At 46.8% G+C, this 22,289-nt stretch overlaps 1 protein-coding gene across 1 annotated transcript in view; it reads left to right on the top strand.

Moving 5' to 3' along the window:
- Nucleotides 1–22,289, top strand: part of IRF6 (interferon regulatory factor 6) — a 235,657-nt gene that overhangs the window by 117,530 nt on the left and 95,838 nt on the right. The window contains exon 2 of the mRNA XM_038749787.1: nucleotides 11,047–11,132. Within this exon, the coding sequence (XP_038605715.1) occupies nucleotides 11,120–11,132 (13 nt within the window). The 5' untranslated portion in view covers nucleotides 11,047–11,119. The remainder of the gene's footprint in view (nucleotides 1–11,046; nucleotides 11,133–22,289) is intronic.

The following is a 22,289-nucleotide window of genomic DNA, read 5'->3' on the forward strand; positions in this document are numbered from 1 at the left end:
AAGTGCCTGAGCAAGGATGCAGTTTGTTCCAGGAGAGAGGAATGCAAGGCCTGGTGGCTGGATTGGGCCTATGCTGATCCTTGTTTCTCAGAGGCATGACAATAGAATACAACTAATGCTACTAGTGGATTTGGGGCTGATGGCGAGTGTGGCAGTAGTAGAAGAAGCAGCATAGTAGATAAAGCCCGGGCCTGGGTGTCAAAAGGACCTGGGTTCTAATACTGGCTCCACCAAATGCCTGCTGAGTGATCTTGGGCAAGTCACTTCACTTCTCTGTGCCCCAGTTACCTCATCTGTAAAACTGGGATTAAGACTGTGAGCTCTACATGGGACAGGGATGATGTCCAAGCTGATTAGCTTGTATCTATCTCAGCAGTTAGTACAGTGCCTGGCACATAGTAAGCGCTTTATACCATAAAAAAGCAGTAGCATCAGGCTTTGGGGAGTCTTCTGTGGAGCACTAGCAGAGGGATGGAATGGCAAGAAACCTGCAAAGGGAGACAGTAGGCTTGGGTTCTTGTCCTATCTCTACTCTTAATGCTCAGTGAGACCTTCGGCAAGTCACTTCATAGCCTAGTGGAAAGAACACAGAACTGGAGAAGCAGCATGGCGTAGTGGATAGAGTATGGGCCTCGGAGTCAAAAGGTCATGGGTTCTTATCCCGGTTCTGCTACTTTCCTGTTGTGTGGCCTTGGGTAAGTCGCTTCATTTCTCTGTGCCTCAGTTACCTTGTCTGTAAAATGAGGATTAAACCTGTGAGCCCTTTGTGGGACAGGGACTATGTCCAACCCGATTTGCTGGTATCCATCCCAGTACTTAGTATAGTGCATGGCACATAGTAAGTGCTTAACAAATACCACAATTATTATTATTATTATTATCTGGGATCAGAAGATCTAGATTCTAAACCTGGCTGCTGTGCAACCTCGGGAAAGTCCCTTAACTTCTCCTTGCCTCAGTTTCCTCATTGCAGAATGGGGATCAAGTATCTAATCTCCCTCCTCCTTAGACTGTGAGCCCTGTGTAGAACAGGGGTTGTGTCCAATCTGCTTTCATCTAGCCCAGCTTGATACATAGTAAGGACTTAGCAAAAGTAAGAATTTGGCAAATACCACCAATTATCAGTTGTCTCTGAGACCTGGTTTTCCCACTTCTGAAAAGAAGAGGCAGAAGCAGACATCCTGATGGGGTAGGGAGAGAAGGAAGAGGAGGAGAAGGAAAGGGGGAGGAAGAGGAAGAGAACAAGGAGGGGGCAAAGAAGAGGAGGAGAGTGAGGAGGGGGAAGGAAGAGGAGGAGGAGGAGGAGGAAGAAGAAGAAAAAGAAAAGGGGGGTGAGAAAAAGGAGGTATCAGAGAGTGTCTGGAAGCCACAGGTCTTAGATCAACTCACTGTGTCATTATCAAACCTGCCACCTCGTTTCCACATGGGATAGAGAGAAAATCTGGAACTTTGCCGTTTGTTCTGGGGAGAAAACATTAAAATTCCCCTTCAAGCCAAAGGGTAAGCGCAGTATTTCAAAGCTGGGCCACTGAAACAGCTTCCATCTGTCACAGGGAGGAAACAGGGTCAGTGGCCACAGTCTGGTGCAGGAGAGATGCCAGGAGGCTTTGGTCTGTGGGAAACTAGAGAGGAGCGGCAGAGTGCTGGAGTGCTGACATCACACACTCCCTCCTGGGACCGGGTGCAAAAATGGAAGCGACTCTCCAGGCTGGAAAAATTCAGGGCCGGGCACTTGGATCAGAAATGGACACTCTCAAGCTGCTTTCCTCTTATAAATTAAGTGGCAGGACTCTTGACCAGCATCAACCTGGGTCCAATTCAGCCCTGATTTGCATGACTTTTTTTGAACATAAATCTTTCTCCTGCATGTAAGGGGCCCTGGATCCCTGTGTGTCAAGTAAAATTAAATTATTCAGCAGAACCTACTAGAGTGAAATTCAGATTCCAGAGCACCACATGGATGAAATTTAGTGCAAACTTTAAACCAGGTGAATATCACCCTTAGGTGGGAGACCCAGGAACTCCAACTAATCAATCAACCAATTAATCCATATTATTTATTGAGAGTTTCCTGAAGCAGTGAAAGTAAAAGTATTTTCTAATCGGAATCCTGCTGCTGGGGTACTTTTGGGTTCTAATCCACTTGTCTGCTGTGTGATCTTGGGCAAGTCAATTCATTTCTTTGTGCTTCAGTTACCTCATCTGTAAAATGGGGATCAAGGCCTTGAGTCCCACTTGGGACAGGGACTATATCCAACTCAATTTACTTGTATCCACCCCAGTGCTTAGTACAGTGCCTGGTACATAATAAGCACATAACAAGTGCCATCATTATTATTATCATTAGTAGTAGTAGTCTTTATGAAGCTATTACTGTGTGCAGAGTACTGTACAAAGCACTGGGAAAGAGTACACTGGTGGGAATTCAACATGGACCCTGTTCCTTGAGGGACTCACAATCTGTGAATGGTGGTGAGGGATGTTGTGCAGTGGGAAGGACAGAGGTGAGCCAGAGAGTCTAGATCACCCCCACAGGTTCCTGGGGGGGCCCCACCATTTTGGATCTTCCTCCAAGCCCCAGTTCTTCCAGCTCCAAGGAGCAGAGCTAGGTACTGGAGCCCCTCCCTGGCCCATTCCACATAGATAGAGATACTCTCCCTTTGCTTCAACCAATGCCCAGAAGGGTTGCTTCTTCAAATAAGTGCCACACCAAACAGCCTTTCCCAAACTTTTTCTTTTTACAGGAACCAAGCTCCATTCAGGTTTCCTTCTCCTTCATGACCCACTGTGCACAGAGCACTTGGGAGAGCACAGTAGAGCAAGGAGACATAATTCCTGTCCTCAAGGATACCTACAGTCTAGCCACTGTAACTTCACTCAGAAGGCGGCTCCTGCAGCCCTGGCTGGAGAGAGTGGAAACCTCCAGCCCAGAGTGCGTATGAGGGAGAGCCTGGTTCTGGCCTGCTTCATCCTGGATCCTCAGTGCCTCAACATTAGGGCACTGAGAAAGGAGGGGCAGATTTGGGGAAAATATTTTTCCCTCAAATCATTGGCCCAATGTGTGGTGGCTGCAAAAAAGCCAACAGATGCCGAGTCTCATCTGGAAGGATATTGAAAACAAACATAAGACATAGTTTCGACATGAGATAAAGCTATGGTTTGCCCAGTGCTGGAATACTGCGTGTGATTCTGGTAGGCCCATTTAAGGAAGGGTGTGATAAAGCTGGAGGCGGCTCAGAAATGGGCCACCCAGGTGATTGGGAGGACGGAGCAGCTTCTGTATGAAAACAGAACTCCAGTCTGGAAAGATGAAGGTTAAGAGGGGCCCTGGGGGAAATGAACAAAATCATGAAGGTGGTGGACAGATCAATCATGTTCAAATCCCACATCACCAGGGCAGGGAGTCACCCGTTGAAGTTGGAAGGTAGCACTGTAGCTTCAAAACAAACAAGGGGAGAATTTTTTTTTTTCCCAGCAGGTGGTGCGCATATGGAATTCATCGCCACAGGAAATTGTGGAGGCAGACAATATCCAAAGATTCAACAAGGGGTTGGAGAGATTCATGGAAAAGAGGCCTCTAATAGGCTATTTGAGAAAATGCTGGGGAAGTAAGAAAGATCAGGAAAGTTTTAGAAAGATTCATGGGTAATAGATGGGCCATCCTAACTAAAAGGATTGAGGTCACGTGGGAAAACCTTCACTCTGTTCTTCCCAGCATCTTTTGGCGTCAGGGTCTTAGGCAGAGCAGCCGACTGGCTGGATCAGGGGGATGTGATCCAGTTTGGCACGGCTGATGGTTTGATGGTCATGCTGTTGACAACCTGGTCTGAACAGATGGGATGGCGAGGGAGGATTTTGAGGAAGACCCCGATCGGTTGGGTGACCTTGGACTGTGTTCACTTTCCCCATCCCTAAAATGGGGGTGACAGTCCTTCTGTTTTACTGGGATTTCTGAGGGGGATGAAAAAAGCAGGTTGAAGGAAGATCCCTGTCCCGCTCAGGGGAAGAAAAAAATAAGGAACCAGAGAAAATCTCTGGAACAAGCTACTAGATACACTGTAAATATCACTGACCTCTGGGTCCTCACCCACTGATGCTATGCTTAACTAGATATCCTATGAGACTGACCAGGCCCTTAAGGGGAGTGGCTGACCTTTCTGGCCATCTGTCTGACCTCATCAAAGACCGTCTGGGCTCCCTTATTGGAGGAAAACGGGACAGGAGCAGGCAGAGCACCTTGAAGACGGGGTGGCGTAAGCTTGTTGTGGGCAGGGACTTTGTCGGTTATATAATAATAATTATTATTATTGTATTTGTTAAGTGCTTACTATGTGCCAATCACTGTGCTAAGTGCTGGGGTAGATACAAGATTATCCTGTTGTCCCATATTGGGATCACACTTTTAATCCCCATTTTACAGATGAGGTAACTGAGGCCCTGAGAAGTTTAGTGACTTGCCCAAGGTCACACAGGTTATATTGTTATATTGTACTCTCCCAAGCGCTTAGTACAGTGCTCTGCACAGAGTAAGCATTCAATAAATACGATTGAATGAATGAATGAATGAATTTGGTGCCCCAGATTGGAACCTTTTGAAAGCCAGTTGCCTGATGGATACTTGGAAGGAGAGTGGGGACCTTCTGGGCTTTAAGCTCACAGTCTTTTAGACTGTGAGCCCAATGTTGGGTAGGGACTGTCTCTATATGTTGCCAATTTGTACTTCCCAAGCACTTAGTACAGTGCTGTGCACATAGTAAGCTCTCAATAAATATGATTGATTGATTTAAGCTCTCTCTCTCCCTATGCCCACTTGTACTTTATCTACCCTAGTGTTTCATATAGTGCTAGGTGTAGAGTAAGTGCTTAACAAATACCAGTTAGGATTTTTATTATTATTGTTGTGCCTGGGACTCTGGGTAGGGATGGGAGGTGAGAACCGAACAGAGCCATCCTCCTGATTCTGGGGCCCAGTCTTCCCCACAGCCCATGGTGCCTCTCACCATCCTGAAGCTTCTCCCAGGCCACTGCCGCCATCACTACAACCCTGAGGGGAGAGCACTGAGGTCAACTCAATTTTGCAAATCTTAATGTTAAATGACAGAGCAATGATCTGAGGGAGGGCAACCTGCCAGCTTTCAGGTGATCATGTGGCCCCAATTCCTGCCATTTGGCTGTCACTTGGTCTGGAAACCAAACAATACCTAATGATAACAATAATTGCCGTATTTGTTAAGTTCTTACTGTCTGCCAAGCACTCTACTAGGCAGGGAATGTGTCTACCAACTCTTTTGCATTGTTCCTGTCCCACAGGAGGCTCAGAGTGTGGTTCTTAGGGCTGGAAGGGATAAAGCCACCAAACTGTAATAATATGAGAAATCATTGTGGCCTTTTGGAAAGAGCACAGGCCTGGGAGTCAGGAGACTTGGGTTCTAATCCTGGCTCTGCCACTTGTCTCCTGTGTGCCCCTGGACAGACCTCTTCACTTCACTGTGCCTCAGTTACTTCATCTGTATAATGAGGATGAGGACTGTGAGCCCCATGTGGGACAGGGACTGTGTTCAAACCAATTACCTTATATCTAGCCCAGTGCTTAGTACAGTGCTTGATATATAGTAAGTGCTTAATAAATACTTATTATTATTATCATCATCTTTGGCAGTTCCTCCCTGGAGAAGTGGATTGTCCCCAAATGGAGAGAGACCAGCTGGGACGCTAAGGACAAGGAGGTGCTTTGACAGTGTTGACTACAGTTCTCACTTCTCTTCTTGGGAAATGGACCACAGTGTCTTAATTCTCCAAGCCTCATCCTGGCCAAACCCTCAACTGACATCACCCAGTCGAGGAGCGGTGCTTCACAATTTTTCCCACTTCCCCTCCCCTTCCTCCAAGGCATTAAAAGTCATGACTCGGCATAGAGAGCTTGGAGTCATGGCCTGTCATTCCCATAGATCACTTATTGGTCAGCCAGGGTGAGGGAGCCAACAAGACCAGCAATATGTTGGGTGTTACCAGGAAGTGGGAAGGAAACAAAATGGACGACATAATCTGCCAGTCTGTAAAACCAAGGCCTGTGGTCACTTAGAATATCACGCATAGCTTCATTGTCCTCTCAAACCACTGGAGAGTCGAACCGGTGACCTGCAACACTCCCACTCTGTGTCATTCCGGGGCTTCCTTCCCAACCTGCCTTCCTCCAACTCGGCAGAAGGAGCAGAAATGACGTTGATGGGTAGTGAGGGCAAGGCTGCAGCCGTGATGCACTGATATCACGGCTGCAGCCGTGATGTCACTGTGATTGATGGATTCTAGGCCACGAGAAGCCTGAGACTTTGCCCTTCTAAGCCATACTGGACCTACAGCTTTGGTTTCATCTCCTCTTTTGTGGTGTCTTAATTGTTTTCTTTTTCCTCATGTGTCCATCGCCAGCCACCTTCCCTGCTTGTTCTTAGCTGGTGAGCTCCTAGAGGGCCAGGGTTCCCCTTCTCCTACTCGCTCTGCATCACTCTGCCTTGTTTCCTTTATTCATCACCCTCCCGGCCCTGCAGCACTTATGTATCTGTAATTTATTTATATTAATATCTGTCTCTTCCACCCCCGCCCGCCCCAGAGTGTAAGCTCATTGTGGGCAGGGAATGTGTCTGTTTATTGTTATACTGCACTCCCCCAAGCACTTAGTATAGTGCTCTGCACACAGTAAGTACTCAATAAATACGATTGACTGACCCTCTCTAATGCTCACCTGTGTATTCTTTCCCAGAGTTTGGCACAGTGTCTTGCACATGGTAAGCACTTAATAAAAACTATTACTACTGCTCTTTACTGTTTTGGGTAGCCCATCTTAGGAAGGACGTGATACAGCCACAAAAGGTATAGAAATAGGCAACCAAGATTTTATATTAATGTCTGTCTCCCCCTCTATATTTTTAGCTCCTTGTAGGCAGGAAATATGTCTCCCAACTCTGTTGTACTATACTCTCCCAAGCATTTAGAACAGTGCTCTGCACAATGAAAGTCCTCAATAAATACCATTGATTGATTATTAGCTGAATGGTCCAGCTCTCCAATAAGAGCAGACTTGAAGAGACTAACACTCTTCATTTTGGAAAATGATGAAGATGTAGAGGAGCCCTGATTTACCATTACAAAATCATAAGCAGAAAGAATGGGGTGAGCACAGGATTGCTTGTCACCAAATCCAGCCCAAGGGGGCACTGGCTGAAGCTTGACAGTCCCAGACTCTAGACCAATCAATCAATGGAATTTATGGAGCGCTTATTATGTGTGGAGCACTGTACTAACCACTTAGGTGAGTACAATACAACAGAGTTACAAACACATTCCTTGCCCACAACAAGCTTACACTCCAAGGAAACTCCCTGAATGTGGTTGATGGTTAGCTTGTGGGATTCCTTACCACAGGAAGTTGTGCAAACAGGAAATAACTGTAGGTTTAAGAAGGATTTGGATAAAGGACTGGATGCGAGCTCCGTAATTAGAGGGGAAGGTAGGCTATGCTGAAGAGTGCCACGGGTAAGTATTTCAAGGAGTGCAGCCAACTTCTTCCTTCTTCAACATCCCTAGGTACCACTCCCTTTGGTAGAATGCTAGCTGGCTGGACCATGGGTGGGACTCCATCAATCAATCAATCAATCAATCAACCAATTGTATTTATTAAGTACTTACTGTGTGCAGAGCACTGTACTAACTGCTTCATTCAATTATTCATTCAATCGTATTTATTGAGCATTTACTGTGTGCAGAGCACTGTACTAAGCGCTTGGGAAGTACAAGTTGGTAACTTATAGAGACGGTCCTTACCCAACAACGGGCTCACAGTCTAGAAGTGGGAGACAGACAATAAAACAAAACAAGTGTACAGGTGAACTGCTTGGGAGAGTACAATGCAACAGAGTTGGTAGACATGTTCCCTGCCCACAGTGAGCTTACGACCTAGAGTATGTCATTGCTTAAGATTCTAAGTACTTTCTTTCAAAGCCCTTTACAAATGTGATCTTTGTAGACATCCCTTTTCCTCAGCTCCCCCTCCCCAAGATCTCACCCGGACTCACTCCATTTGCTCTACCCGCCTCTCTCCACCCCACAGCACTTGTGTATATATGTACATATCTATAATTCTTTTATTTATATTAATGCCTGTTTTACTTATTCTGATATATATATATATATACATATATATCTCTAATTCTATTTATTTTTATTGATGCTATTTATGCCAGTTTTTTTTTTGTTTTGATGTCTGTCTCCCCCCTTCTGCACCATGAGCCCGTTGTGGGCAGGGATTGTCTCTGTTGCTGAATTGTACTTTCCAAGTGCTTAGTACAGTGTTTTTCACACAATAAGTGCTCAATAAATACGATTCAATGAATGAATGAATGAATGACTTACAGGCATCCCCTTCCTCACTGAACCACCATCAGCAGCAGTATTTTCATGCTGTTATGGCGAGTAGGGTACAGTGTTAGTCCCTTGGAGACATGTGGGAGAAATATCCGATTTGTACTTCCCAAGTGCTTAGTACAGTGCTCTGCACACAGTAAGCGTAAACTCATAAATACGACTGAATGAATGAATGAATAAGGTGTGATTCTGCCCTGGAGGTGTAGCCAATCTAGTGAGTCTAGCAAGTCCCTGCAATAATAATAACAATAACTGTAGTATTTGCTATGTACTTATTATGTGCCAAGCACTGTTCTAAGCATTGGAGAAGATAGAAGACAAACAGGTCAAACACAGTCCCTGTCCCACACAGAGCTTATAATCTAGGTAAGAGGAGGAAGAGGTATTGAATCCCTATTTTACAGATGAGGGAACTGAGACACAGAAAATTCAAGTGACTTGCCCAAGGCCACACAGCAGGCAGGAGGTGGAGTCAGGATTAGAACCTAGGTCCTCTGATTCCCGGGCCCGGGCTCTTTACACTAGGTTATGCTGCACCTCTGAAACAAAGAGAAAACAGCTGTGTCTGCTTCAATCCGTGTCCCCCTATTAATAGGTAGAGTTGGTGTGGGGGGATTTTTTCCCCCCCTCTTCCTCTGAGGCTCTCCAGAATAGATTCCCATCCAGGCTTCAGGGAACAATAAGAATGAATCAGGGTATTTGTTAAGCACTTACTATGGGACAAGTATTGTGCTAAGTGTTGGGGCAGCTACAAGATCATTAGGCTGTACACAGTCCCTGTCCTACATGGGCCTCACAGTCTAGGTAGGAGGGAGCACAGGTGTCTCATTACCATTTTACGGATTCATTCATTCAATCGTATTTATTGAGGGCTTACTGTGTGCAGAGCACCGTACTAAGCGCTTGGGAAGTACTAGTTGGCAACATATAGAGACAGTCCCTACCCATTTTAACAAGAGCCTGAAGACCAAAGTGACTTTTTGTTTTTTGGCAAGAGAATGGCGCACACACACTTAATAAAATCAGCTTCCTTTCTCTGAGTAGGACACCAATATAGTACTTTGCATGCTAGAACATGAAATATTTTAAAGGCCTCTTTACTTTCACTAAAAATGTTAAACAAATATTTTACTTTCAAAAAGCATTTTAGGCTGCTTATCATATTACAGTATGAGGAAACTGAGGCATAGAAGTTAAGTAACAAGTTAAGCAGACAAGTGTGGAGCTGGCCTTGAAACCCAGACTCTCTGACTCCCCTGCCCATGGTCTTTCCACTAGCCAGACCCATCAGACCCCTGTCTGGGGGGGCCTTGTCCCGCCGCGCCACCCCCACAAACCACACACACATACACCGCCCACCTGAACCCCCCCGCCCCCCCGGAGAGTGGTAAAAGCCCCACTCCCCACAAGCCAGACAGAAGGTTTAAGGGAATGGTTGGCCTACCCTGGCCCAGCTTCCTTTCTGTCGGAGTGGCAGGGTTGGGGGTTGCCTTGCTTGTGGCTTTCTGCAGCTGAAAAAGTCATTTCGAGGTTTTTCTGGAGGTTTGAGTTTCCCTGCCCAAGTGGGTTTCCTGTGCCACTCAGCTCCGTGGTCCCACCCGCCAGGGAGGTCTCTCCCAGGCTGCAGGAAAGCCTGAGTCTTGGCAGGGCCAGAGAAGAGCAGGCGGGACACTGAGCCAGGCTCTCAGCCTGCTCTACCCCAGTTCCTTCCCCTTCCATCTCCCTCCCTCACAGACTCCTTGGAGTAGTGCCCCCATACATACCCCCGTCTGCTGCGGGGGAAGGGTCAGAGACCCCCAGAAGAGCCAAGGTGTCCGGGAAGCCTTTCCAATGGGGGAAAGAGTGTGGGGGAAGGGAGCCAGCTGCAGCAGCAGCAGCAGCAGCAGTGGATTCTGGCCACCTGCCCATAGCCAGACCCCGGGGGATGCTCCCACACCTCCCTGCCAGGCTCGGTTCCAGCTCTCCCTCGGCCTCAGGACTGCACAGCCTCCCCTACTTCTCCTCTTACAGTCTTCCCGCTCCCCCCGGCCCCCGTCCCGACCCTCTCCCAACCCAACGTTTCTAGAGAGAAAAAAACACCCAGCTACTATGCACACTTTCAGGGGCTGGCCCTGACTGTCCCAGACCCTTACATATGGTTAGGGAAGCAACTTGGCACAGTGGATAAAGCACAGGTCTGGGAGTCTGAAGGTTACGGGTTCTAATCACAGCTCTGCCACTTTGCTCTGTAACCTTGGACAATTCACTTCACTTTTCTGGGCCTCAGTTGCCTCATCTGTAAAATGGGGATTAAGACTATGAGCCCCATGTGGGACAGGGACTGTCTCCAACCCAACTTGCTTGTATCCACCCCAGTGCTTAGAACAGTGCCTGGCACATATTAAGCGCTTAACAAATATTATTATTATTATTACTACCTCCAGTGTTACTTTCCCAGGGCCAGGCCCAGAGAGGGACCAAAGGGTTTAGCCATTCCCATCCTCCTCCCCACCTCCCTCTTGGTCAATCCTTAATCATGCACCACTGATGTTCAGAAAGGGGAAAGTGTCCTGAATAGGGATGTGGGGCTGGGACTGCTCCAGTTCCTCATCCCTCTCATCATCCAGCTCGTTGTCCTTCTCGTCATAGGGCCTGAGCCTATGGAACCTGCCAGGGGACAGATGGACGGACGGATGGACGGGCAGACAGATGGACCCGCGAGATGAGCCTTGCAGGTCAGTTTCCTCCTTCAGAGGCCAAATCATTTCCACACACGGTCAGGCAGTTCAAGCTACAGATCTTCAAACACAGGCGTGTTCTTCCAATAACCCCACTCCCTATGCCTGTCCTCAGGAGCTTTCCTTCTCCTTTGGCCCCACATCCAGGAATTCTCCCTCTCCCTTCTGTATTAATCAATCAATCAATGGTATTTATTGAGCACTTACCATGTGCAGAGCACTGTACTAAGCACTTGGAAGAGTAGGATACAACAGAAAGAGCAGAAACGTCCCTGCCCATAATGAGATTGTGTGCCCCATGTGAGAGAGGGACTGTGTCCAACCTGATTTGCTGTTATCCACTCCAGAGCTTAGTACAATGCCTGGCACATAGTAAGTACTTACCAAATACCATAATTATTATTATTACACTCCCACACACACTTCCACACCTAGGTATTTCCATACAGCTCAGAAGGAAATGGAAAGTTATCAATTATCCAGTTAATTTTATCTGTGCAAGCAACCAAAGACCTACTTTGAAACCTGAATTATCAGGTTTAGGTGCTGCATGGAGAATATGATTGGTTATCACAATAATTGTGGTATTTATGTTAAGCGCTTACTAGGTGCCAAGCACTGTGCTAAGCCTGGAGTAGATACAAGATAATCAGGTTGGACACAGTCCCTGCTTACATGGGACTCAAAGTCTAAGTAGGAGGGAGAATTCCAAGCGCTTAGTACAGTGCTCTGCACATAGTGAGTGCCCAATAAATAGCACTGATTGATTGATTGATTGATGAATGGATTAATCTGGGCCCTCCCCTGGATTGGGGGTGCTGACTCCACACCTACCTCCCCTGTGCACCATTTCCTGGTCCCTGCCTCCACCCCCACCTTCAAAGCCTTCCTAAAAGCCACCTCCTCCCAGAAGCCTTCTCTGACTAATCCCCACCTGTCAGATCCTGCCATCCCAGTAGTCCCCTTACTGCTCCTGTGTATTTTCATCTGCTTGTTATTCATTTATTTGTTTAATTGTACAATTTGTTTTTATCGTTTGTATCTCTGCTAGGTCCATTCTACCTTTTGTAGACTGAAACTCCTTATGAGCAGGGATCGGGTCTCCTGGCATTATCATACTCCTCCAAGTGCTTAGTACAGTGCCCTACACAAAACACATTCTTGATCAATCGATGGTATTTATTGACTGCTATTGTATGCAGAGCACTGTACTAAGCACTTGGAAGAGTACAATACATCAGAGTTGGTGGATTCATTCACTGCCCACAATGAGCTTACAGTCTAGAGGACTGATTGACTGATTGGCTGGAAGTTTGTGCTCACCTGTCTCGGTCCTTAACACTATCAGTGCCAAGATGGCACAGGACCCATTAGGTGCAAATCATGGCTTTGATAATAATAATAATAATGATATTCGTTAAGCACTTTGTTCCAGGCACTGTACTAAGCACTGGGGGGTGGGGAGTGGATGCAAGCAAATTGAGCTGGATTCAGTCCTTGTCCCCAAGTGGGGTTCAATCCCCATTTTGCAGATGAGGTAACTGAGGCACAAAGTGAAGTGACTTGCCCAAGGTCACACAGCAGACAAGTGGCAGAGTAAAGATTAGAACCTATGATGTTATGACTCCCAGATGCATGCTGTATCCACTATGCCATGCTGCTTCTTGTTAAACACTTACTATATGCCTAGCACTCTACTAAGCACAGGGGTAAATATAAGACCATCAGGTTCCACATGGGGCCCACAGTCTAAGTAGGAGGAAGAACAGTTCCCCCATTTGCAGATGAGGGAACTGAAGCACAGAGAAGCTAATTGATTCACCCAAAGGTCAAACAGCAGTTACATGGCAGAGCCGTGATTAGAACCCAGATCATCTGGCTTCTAGGCCCATGCTCTTCCACTAGGCCACGACTGCTCCTGTTGATGATGGTGATGAAGAACGCAAGAACGTCAGGCAGATGGGGAAGGGACATGCTATGACCTCTTCCCCAGGCCTGACTCATGAGTGAGCTAACCCCCAGGGGTAGGCGAATTCGAGAACCAGGCCTGGCCCAGACAGCGGCCTGTGCCCAGCCTTGACCTCAGCTCTGGCCTCTTCCAGATCCACAGGAAGCACTCATGTGACCGCCGGGGCCTAGGATTTCAGGGAAGCTTCCTGAGAACTGACTAAGTTCCCTCACGTCAGGCCTCTGGCTAGACTCTCCAGTCTCTGGTAGAGGATCACACCCTGAAACAACTTATGGCTGCCCTGAAAAGCCAAGGGGGAACTCAAACTCAGTCAGGGGAGCAGGGCACGGTGGTAATTAAATGGAAGATTTCCACCAATCCTCCTCTAAATGAGGGGCTAATTCCCACTGTAAAAATCTGTCATCTGCTAGTTAACAGCCGCCTGACCCACCCTCCTGGGCTGCCTCTCTGCTTGCTGGGGCATTTGGGCAGGTACCTGGGGTTGGCGGCTTTTTTCGTTTCCTTCTCTCTTTTTTTTTTTGGAATGTGAATATAAACTTTATGAATGGGGCCTGGTGTCTGTTCACACCGGGGGTGTTAATAGCCTACAGCTGAAATCGGAGGTGGAAGGGGGGAAAAAAAGGGAAAAGTAGAGAGGAGAGAAATGGGGGGGGGGGGGGGGAGGGCACTGTGTGAGTGTGTTCAATATTGAATTTACTTTTTTAAAATGTGGAAACTTTTAGAGACAATCCGGGCCCTGTGTTTAAGTCATTAAGACATCTTTAAGTATTTTCTGGTTTGAGTTTGCTCTGCAGTCATCCTGGTTCCTGGAATGTATTTTATTTTTCTTTTAAGTCGGTAAAAGAAAAAAAGAAAGAAAACTGCATTTCCAACAGATTTTTTCCTTTAATTTATTTTTTTCCTTTGGACGGGGAAGGGGGTGGGTTCAGGAGGGAGAGAACAGATACTCTGTGTCTGACTGCCTCTGCAGGAATCCAGTTTGAGTTTTTATGGCCAGTACACTTGCTGACAAGATTTACATTCTCAGTGTTTTTTTTTTTTATCTGAAGCGCCCACTGCCCCTCCTCAAGCCACCGGATTGTTAGAGGTCTTTGAGTAAATACACACCAGCCTCTTGGAATAGGGTTGAGGTGACGGAAAGGCGGAGAAGGTGAGGAGGTTCGTAGCTGGAGGGAGGAAAGAGGAGAAAGGAAAAGTGCCAGACCCCAAAGGCAGAGGTGCTACGCTTAGTTGACCCGCTGTCACACGAGGGAGACCAGTCTTACGATTTTGAGGGTTCTGTCTCCCCATCCAAATCAATCAATCGGTGGTACTTACTGAGCACTTACTATGTGCAGAGCGCTGTACTAAATGCTTAGGAAAGTACAATACTCAAAGTCAGTAGGCAAAATCTTGCCCACAAGCAGTTTACAGGGCGAGACAGACATTGCAATAGATTATGGATAGGGGAAATAGGAGAACACGTGAATATTTACATAAATACGATGGGACAGTGAATATCAAAATGCTTAAGGGAATGGCCCATTAAGGTCTCAGTTTTTTTTTGGTGGGGGGTACCTGGCAGAGCCCCAAGAGGGACCTGGGGAGACAGGACCAAAGGGAGGTGCTGAGAGGCTGCTTTGGGAGTTGGCTTGCCCAGCTGGGATGATATGCTCTGGATCAAGGCAGTTCAGCCAGGGGGTGGCTGTGATGGCTACTATATTACTGTACTAAGTGCTAAGGAGAGCACAATATAACAGACTTTGTAGACACATTTCTGAGAAGCAGCATGGCCTAGTGGACAAAGCACGAGCCTGGGAGTCAAAAGGACCCGAGTTCTAATCCCAGCCCCACCACTTGTCTGCTGTATGACCTTGGGCAAATCACTTCACTTCCCTGTGCCTCAGTTAACTCAATTGTAAAATGGGGATTAAGACTGTGAGCCCCACATGGGACAGGGAATGTGTCCAACCCTATCACCTTGTAGTTACCCAGGCACTTAGTACAGTACCTGGTACATAATAAGTGCTTAACAAATAGCACAATTATTATTATTACAATTATTATTAGTAGTAGTAGTAGTGGTAGTACTCTGTCTTCCAACCCGATTAGCTTGTGTCCACCCCAGCATTTAGTATAGTGCCTGGCACAAAGTAAACGTTTAACAAACACCATTATTACTATTATCTCTCTCAGAAAGCACACCGGTTCTTCCTCTGCATCTAGCTCACAGAGTTACATGTGCTTACACACCCACAGAAACTTACATACGCCCACTCACAGACCCTCACTTTTAGACATGCACAAAGGTGCAAAACCTCTTACAGGCACAAAGATGGCAACAGACATACCCATATATATTCACCACTACACTTGTACACACCTGTCCACATATACTCAAATACATACACATCCTCCCAGGTCCACAAACCATCATAAATACACTGACAAATTTGCTCTCCCCCACTTTGAAGTCTATTGAAGGCACCTCTCCTCCAAGAAGCTTTCCCTAAGTCCTCCTCTCCTTTTCTCCCACTCTCATCTGAGTCATCCTGACTTACTCTCTTCATTCATCCTCCCTCCCATCCCCTCAGCACATATGTATATGTCTGTATATCTCTGTAATTTATTTATTTATTTATATTAATGTCTGTCTCCCCCCCCTCCCCCCCCAAGACTGTGAGCTTGTTGTGGGTAGAGAATGTATCTGTTTGTTGTTATGTTGTACTCTCCCTAAAGCTTAATACGGTGCTTGGCACACAGTAAGTACTCAATAAATACGACTGAATGAATGAACATGAACCGATTCAGTCACTGATCCACTCACAGGTATATACACATACACACACACATTCACTTTTTCTCAGGCACATAAACATTCAGTCAGGTATATGCAGCCCCATAGGTACACATTCCTCACTACTGCACACACAGGTTGTCAGGCACCCACCTGCAGGTACATGCACTTCCCACATGCACACAAAACCTCATCGGCAGTGTGAAACTCCATGGCCTAGTGGAAGGAGTCCAAGCCTGGGAATCAGAAAACCATGGTTCTAATCCCAATTCTGTCACTTGTCTTCTGAGTGACCTTGGGCAAGTCATTTAATTTGTCTGTGCTTCAGTTTCCTCAACTGTTAAATAGGGATTGAATATCTGTCTTCCTTCTTAGACTGTGAGCATCCTGGGGGACAGGGACTGTGTTCAACCTGTTAATTTTATATCTACCATGGTGCTCGGTGCATAGTAAGTGCTAAACAAATACAATTATTATTATTACCAGCAAACTGGCTCCAAATAGGGCCATGCCTTTCCCCATCTACCCCAAGCAGGGAAAGGCAACAGAAGGCCCTTGGCTTCCAGCTTCTTTCATATTCGATGCCATAAAAGGAAAAATTATCTGTGTATGTTACTTAACATTTCCCAGGCCCCATTTACTGTGCTCCAAACAAGGCCAGATCCTTCCAGAATGAAGTGGAGAATTTCAAAATTTTGCATTATATTGGGAAAAAAAAAACCAAACCAAAACATCCTCGCTTTTATTTGAACTATGCTGATAGTTGAGCCAATGGTTTATTTTATTCCCAGAGTTATCTGGGTAATTGTTTCAACTCTACATTTCACTCTGACCTTGGGTAAGAGGCAAACTTAATGAATAGTCCAGTAGTGAAAATGTTCAGTGTTATCAGACCTTGGGGCAGTGTACTGAATAGCTCTCTGTGGTTGTTGAGGTCAGAACAAGGAAACATGATGTAACTGTAGTATGAGGGATTTAAAATGATGTAACAGCAGTATTAGGGATTTAGATTAGACACAAGGAGAAGTGTCCTAACAGTGAGAGGTGAAAGGCCCCAGGATGGAGGTGGTACTGGGATATGATTAGAAAGTTAGGAAATGTTTGTCTCTGGAAACCTTTTGAAAAAAAAAAAACCCTTCAAAAAGCCTGGTGACATTGTCATACAATGAGGAAGGGACTCTCTTTCTTGGAGAAGGGGAAAGACTAAGTGACCACTAAAGGACCTTCTGGCCTGACAAATCTAGAAGCTGGCAGGTGGCTAGTCCACCTCTTTTATCTAGCAGGGTATGTTCCTCAGTCAATCAATCAATCAATCATATTTATCGAGCACTTACTGCATGCAGAGTACCTTATATAGTGCTTGGAAGCTTTCAATAGTTAAAAATCGTTCAATAGTTCAATAGTTGTTCAATAGTTACTGCCTTGGAGGATATTGGAGAGGCACACAGGACCAGATGGAGGTTTTCTTGGGTCTGGGTTTGTCTCTGCTGTCCCCCCCACTTACCACATTTCCCCAAGGTGTGGGCACTCCTGCACTGATCTGGCCAGGACAGTTTTTAGCCCAGAATAAAGGCACTGGTGGGGGGGCGGAGGGGGAGCTTTCAGAATAACTGGGGTGGGGGGCCTGAAGCAAGGTCCAGGGCCCAGTCCCTTCACCCCAGATGGACCCAGGGAGCTCAGAGGGTCCAGGTAATTGGGCACAGATAGTGGGCCTCCTCTTTGGGGGCATATATTGTGGGCAGGAGGCCAATTTCATCCTCTTTCCTACTACTAATAATAGTGGTGTTTGGTAAACACTTACTCTGTGCCAGACACTGTGCTAGTTACAAATTAAGCGAATCAAACACAGTCCCTTTCCCTCCTGGGGCTTGAAGTTTAAGGGGATAGAAAATAGGCATTTTGATACTCAACTCAGCCCCACAACACTTATGTAAATATCTTTTTTCTCTAATATTTCCCCTATCTCTATTTTTTTTAAGTCTGTCTCCCATTGTAGGCTGTAAGCTCCCTTTGGGTGGGGATTGTGCCTAACAATTCTGCTGTACTGTATTTTCCAAGCTCTAGGTACATTGCACTGAACATAGTAGGCGCTCAGCATTGATTATAGGTTTTAATCACCATTTTCAGATCAGGACACCAAGGCCCAGAGAAACTTAAGCGCATTGCCCAAGGTCACAGAACTGGCAAGTGGCAGAGCTGGGACTAGAACCCAGCTCTCCAGACTTTTAGCCCTGTGCTCTTTCCACAAGGCCACATTGCTTATATGTTGCCAACTTGTACTTCCCAAGCACTTAGTACAGTGTTCTGCACACAGTAAACACTCAATAAATTCGATTGAATGAATGAATGAATGAATGCTTCTCTTCCACTCTGAACCAAGGGGCTCCAGTTTCCTTCTTTTGCAGGCCAATTCCTGATCCCTCCCAACCCCAGGAAGGTGGCTCCAACTGGGGTCAAAGACACTGTTGCCCAGTATTGCAGAGGGTGAAATGCCCACACAGGTGTGGGTGTAGAGAGTTGAGGAAGACGGGAAGCAGCATGGCCTAGTGGAGAGAGCATGGGCCTGGAAGTCAAGGGTTCTGGATTTTAATCCCAGCTCTGCCAATTTTTTGCTGTGTGACCTTGGGCAAATCACTTAACTTTTCTGTGCCTCAGTTCCCTCAACTGTAAAATGGTGATACCTAGTATTTAGACTGTGAGCCCCTCATGGGACAGGGACTGTGTCCGAACTGATTAGAGAAGCAGTGTGGCTCAGTGTAAGGAGCATGGGCTTTGGAGTCAGAAGTCATGGGTTCAAATCCCGACTCCGCTAACTGTCAGCTGTGTGACTTTGGGCAAGTCACTTAACTTCGCCCTGCCTCAGTTACTTCATCTGTAAAATGGGGATTAAGACTGTGAGTGTCCTGTGGGACAACCTGATCACCTTGTAACCTCCCCAGCACTTAGAACAATGCTTTGCACATAGTCAGTGCTTAATAAATGCCATTATTATTATTATTATTAACTTATACCTTCCTCAGCACTCAGAACAGTGTTTGACACATAGTAAGTGCTTAACAGATACCATTAAAAAATGGTGGAATGCAACCCTTGCTGGTAACAGACTAACCAGATTCATTTTGTGAAAACTAGGGAACCACAGCAGCAACTCTGACTTGCATGTCTCCCGTGTCCCTCTCGGTGACAATGGAAGGAGGCCACGGGGAATAAGTGGCCAGAAGTGTTGGACGCCAGAGAACCGTGGGGTGGGAGCAGAGCCCAGGCTGCATAAGAGGAGGTGGATGTCAGTAGGTTGATAGGTTCCCTTGGGCCAACCTCAATTTTTCTAAAATTGCCTGGGACCCTCTGCCAAAACCTGGACTGTGGCCATGGTAAGGTGACCAGATGTCCTCTTGGGGAGGAGGAGGGGGTAGGGCAGAACCTTGGAGCTTGGGTAATGTTGATAACAGCGGCGGCGGCAGCAGAGTTTGCTGTTGCTGTGGTGGAACTGGTCCAAATTGGGAGTCACTGGCACAGCTGGAAATTCTGTTCTGTCCCGAGGGTGGAACTGAGCTGCCCACCACCCTCTCCACTGCCTAAGCTCCCATCTTGGCTACCCCCTGGAGGATGCCAGCTCCCATAGAACTGGTGGGATGGCAGACACGTGGTACGGGGTTTCAGTGGCAGCCTTATCTGGGCAAAAGTACTGGAGTTGAGTGATTGAGGGAGAGGTATCTCCTCCAACCCTCCTGTCAAAATGCCTCCTCAATCTCTGCTCACCTTCCTTTCACCCTCCTCCTCTCCTTTATCCTTTTTTCTCTTTTACTCCACTCCCTCCTCTTTCTGTGTTCCCCATCTCTGGCCTACCCCTGCCATTCCTCAAATGTCTCTCCCAAAGTTCTAAGATGGGGAAAAAAAGATTATGGTCAGAACAGCAGAGAAAGACCTGAAAACCAGAGTGGACCACAGTTTCAGGAAATCTTTTAATGGTGGGGGATGGATCTTTAATAGCAGTCCCCATTACATTGATTTGCAATTTCTTGTTCTCTCTTCCTAGCCACTGAATCCTCCACCTAGGTTCATCAAACTGGGGGGGTACCAAGTCCACCCCAGACTCAGCAGAGGCCTGGGGACTGTTTCTCCCACTCTAGACTGTGAGCTCGCTGTGGGCAGGGAACGTGCCTGCCAACTTTCTCTGTTGTACTCTCCCAAGTGCTAAGTACAGTGCTCTGCACACAGTAAGCACTCAATCAATATGACTGATGGATTGTTTGAGGGAGAAATTTAAGCAAAATGGTGGAGAAGGGTGAGGCAGGGTAGAGAGGAGTGGGGAGGGATGGAGTGGCCAAGTGTGCTACAACTCAGTCTCCCCAAATGAGAGACATGTAAAGACAGACACCCCAAGTGGATCCTATGGAGGTTGGAATGAGAAAGAAAGAGGTGAAGGGGTTGTGGGATCAATGCTTGTTGCTTCCCTCTCCTACTCCTCTCCCAGGACCAGATGAGGGAACGAACCAGAAATATTTTCCTCTCATGAATGACAATAATGGTGGTATTTGTTAAATCCTTACTATGTGCCAAACATTGTACTAAGCATGGGGGTAGATAATCCGATGGGACATAATTCCTATCCAACATGAGGCTCACAATCTAATGGGTAAGGAGAAAAGATATTTAATTTCCATTTTACAGATGAGGAAACAGAGGTACAGACAAGGTAAGTTACTTGACTAAGATCACAGAGCAGACAAGCGACAGAGCAGGGATTAGAACCCCGGTTCCCTGATTCCCAGGTTTGTGGTCTTTCCACTAGGCCCCACTGCTTCCCTAATTAAGAGCCAACCTCCATCTTCTCTCCAGGCCCTCACCTCGGTTTCAGACCTCTACCACTAAGCTCTATCTCCTTCTCGCCTCCTTCTCCCACCTTTTTATGTACAGGGAATATATCTGTTATACTGTTCTACTGTGCTCTCCAAAGCACTTAGTACCTTGCTCTGCACACAGTAAGTGCTGAATAAATACAACTGACTGACTCTTCCCCACTCTCCACTCTCTCCTGTTGTCCCCACCAACTTCTTGCCACCCAGACATAGATTGTCAGAATTCTTGCCTTCGTTTGGCTAGAATGTTCAGTCGTACTTATTGAGCACTTGTGTGCAGAGCAATGAACTAAGAACTTGGGAGAGGACAATACAACAATAAATAGACACATTCCCTGCAAGCATGAAGGACTAAGTATGGGAGCAGCTCTGGTCCCCTCCCAGATTGAGGGCTCTACAAGCCCCCAATTCAAACTCCTCACAGACCAGGGTACTGGGATTGGGGCCAGAAGGTACAAATGTTGCATTTTACTAACTCCTTTTCCAGCCCAAAGGAGGCCCCCTCACCCCCTTTCCCCCAGTTTCTCAGCCTCTGGATTCAGTCAAAGCAAATCTGGTGAAAAAAGGCGAGTCGCTAAGGTATTTGAATTAAAAAAAAAAAACCCCACCAACTCCTGAGAAAGAAAGTATTTGATAGCTAATAATCTCATTTCAATATAATGGGACCTTCTTCTGCAGAGAGCAAGACAGGTTAAGAGATGTAATTATGACTCTGCAAACTCTCCCAAGTGTGGGAGATGGGCTGACAGGTCTGTACCCAGCTGGGCTCTGCCCCGCAATGAAGGGAGGCAGCTTTGTCTGTGGTGCCAGTTAGAGAGACAGGACCACCCCCCTTTCTCTCTGGCTCCATCGCAATTTAAATGTCACGCTCATCCCCACTCCAGGATCCATGTCTGAGTCCCACAGGAGAATGCGGGGTGAGTTGATGGGGGTTGGGGGGGGAGTCTGATCCAGTCCAGAGTGCCAAGCCCCAGGAGGTTGGATTCTACCAGGAGGAATTAAAGGGCACAGGCCAGTCCCCTAGTCAGCCAGTTTGGTCAATTAGCCAGGGTGTAGGGCTCACTGCAGAGCCAGGACGTCCGCGTCATTTATGCTCCAGGGTGGGTATGTTTAACTTGAATGATCCAGGTTTGTTTCCAAGCTACACAGCCCAAATTCCCTGGATAATTTCCCAGTCTTCCGCTTTGCTCTGTCTCCATAGCCTTGATGAGATGAATCAATCCAGGAAGTTTGGGAATTTTTCCTTTTGTTTTCTTCCAAAAGCCAAATATTTCAGGGGCTCGGGAAAGCAGCTCTGGGAACAGCCCGTCTGTTCCTTCTTCCTCCCCTTGGCCGAAAGGAAGAAGGGGAAAGGAGGGGACAGAGGGTAGGGCCTGGGGCCCCCATTTCCTGTAGGCTCGGTTGCTGTCAGCAGGACAGAAGACCCAATTCTTCATATTCAAAGCCACAGTTTGAGGACCAGGTTGGAAATCGGGGTCAGAATTATTGAAGGGGGAGTCAGGTCAGACCCAAACTCCTGACAATTGGCTTCTAGGTTCCCTACCAATTCA

The sequence above is a fragment of the Tachyglossus aculeatus genome, chromosome 7 (genome assembly GCF_015852505.1).
Source record: "Tachyglossus aculeatus isolate mTacAcu1 chromosome 7, mTacAcu1.pri, whole genome shotgun sequence".
In the NCBI taxonomy this organism is placed as follows: domain Eukaryota; kingdom Metazoa; phylum Chordata; class Mammalia; order Monotremata; family Tachyglossidae; genus Tachyglossus; species Tachyglossus aculeatus.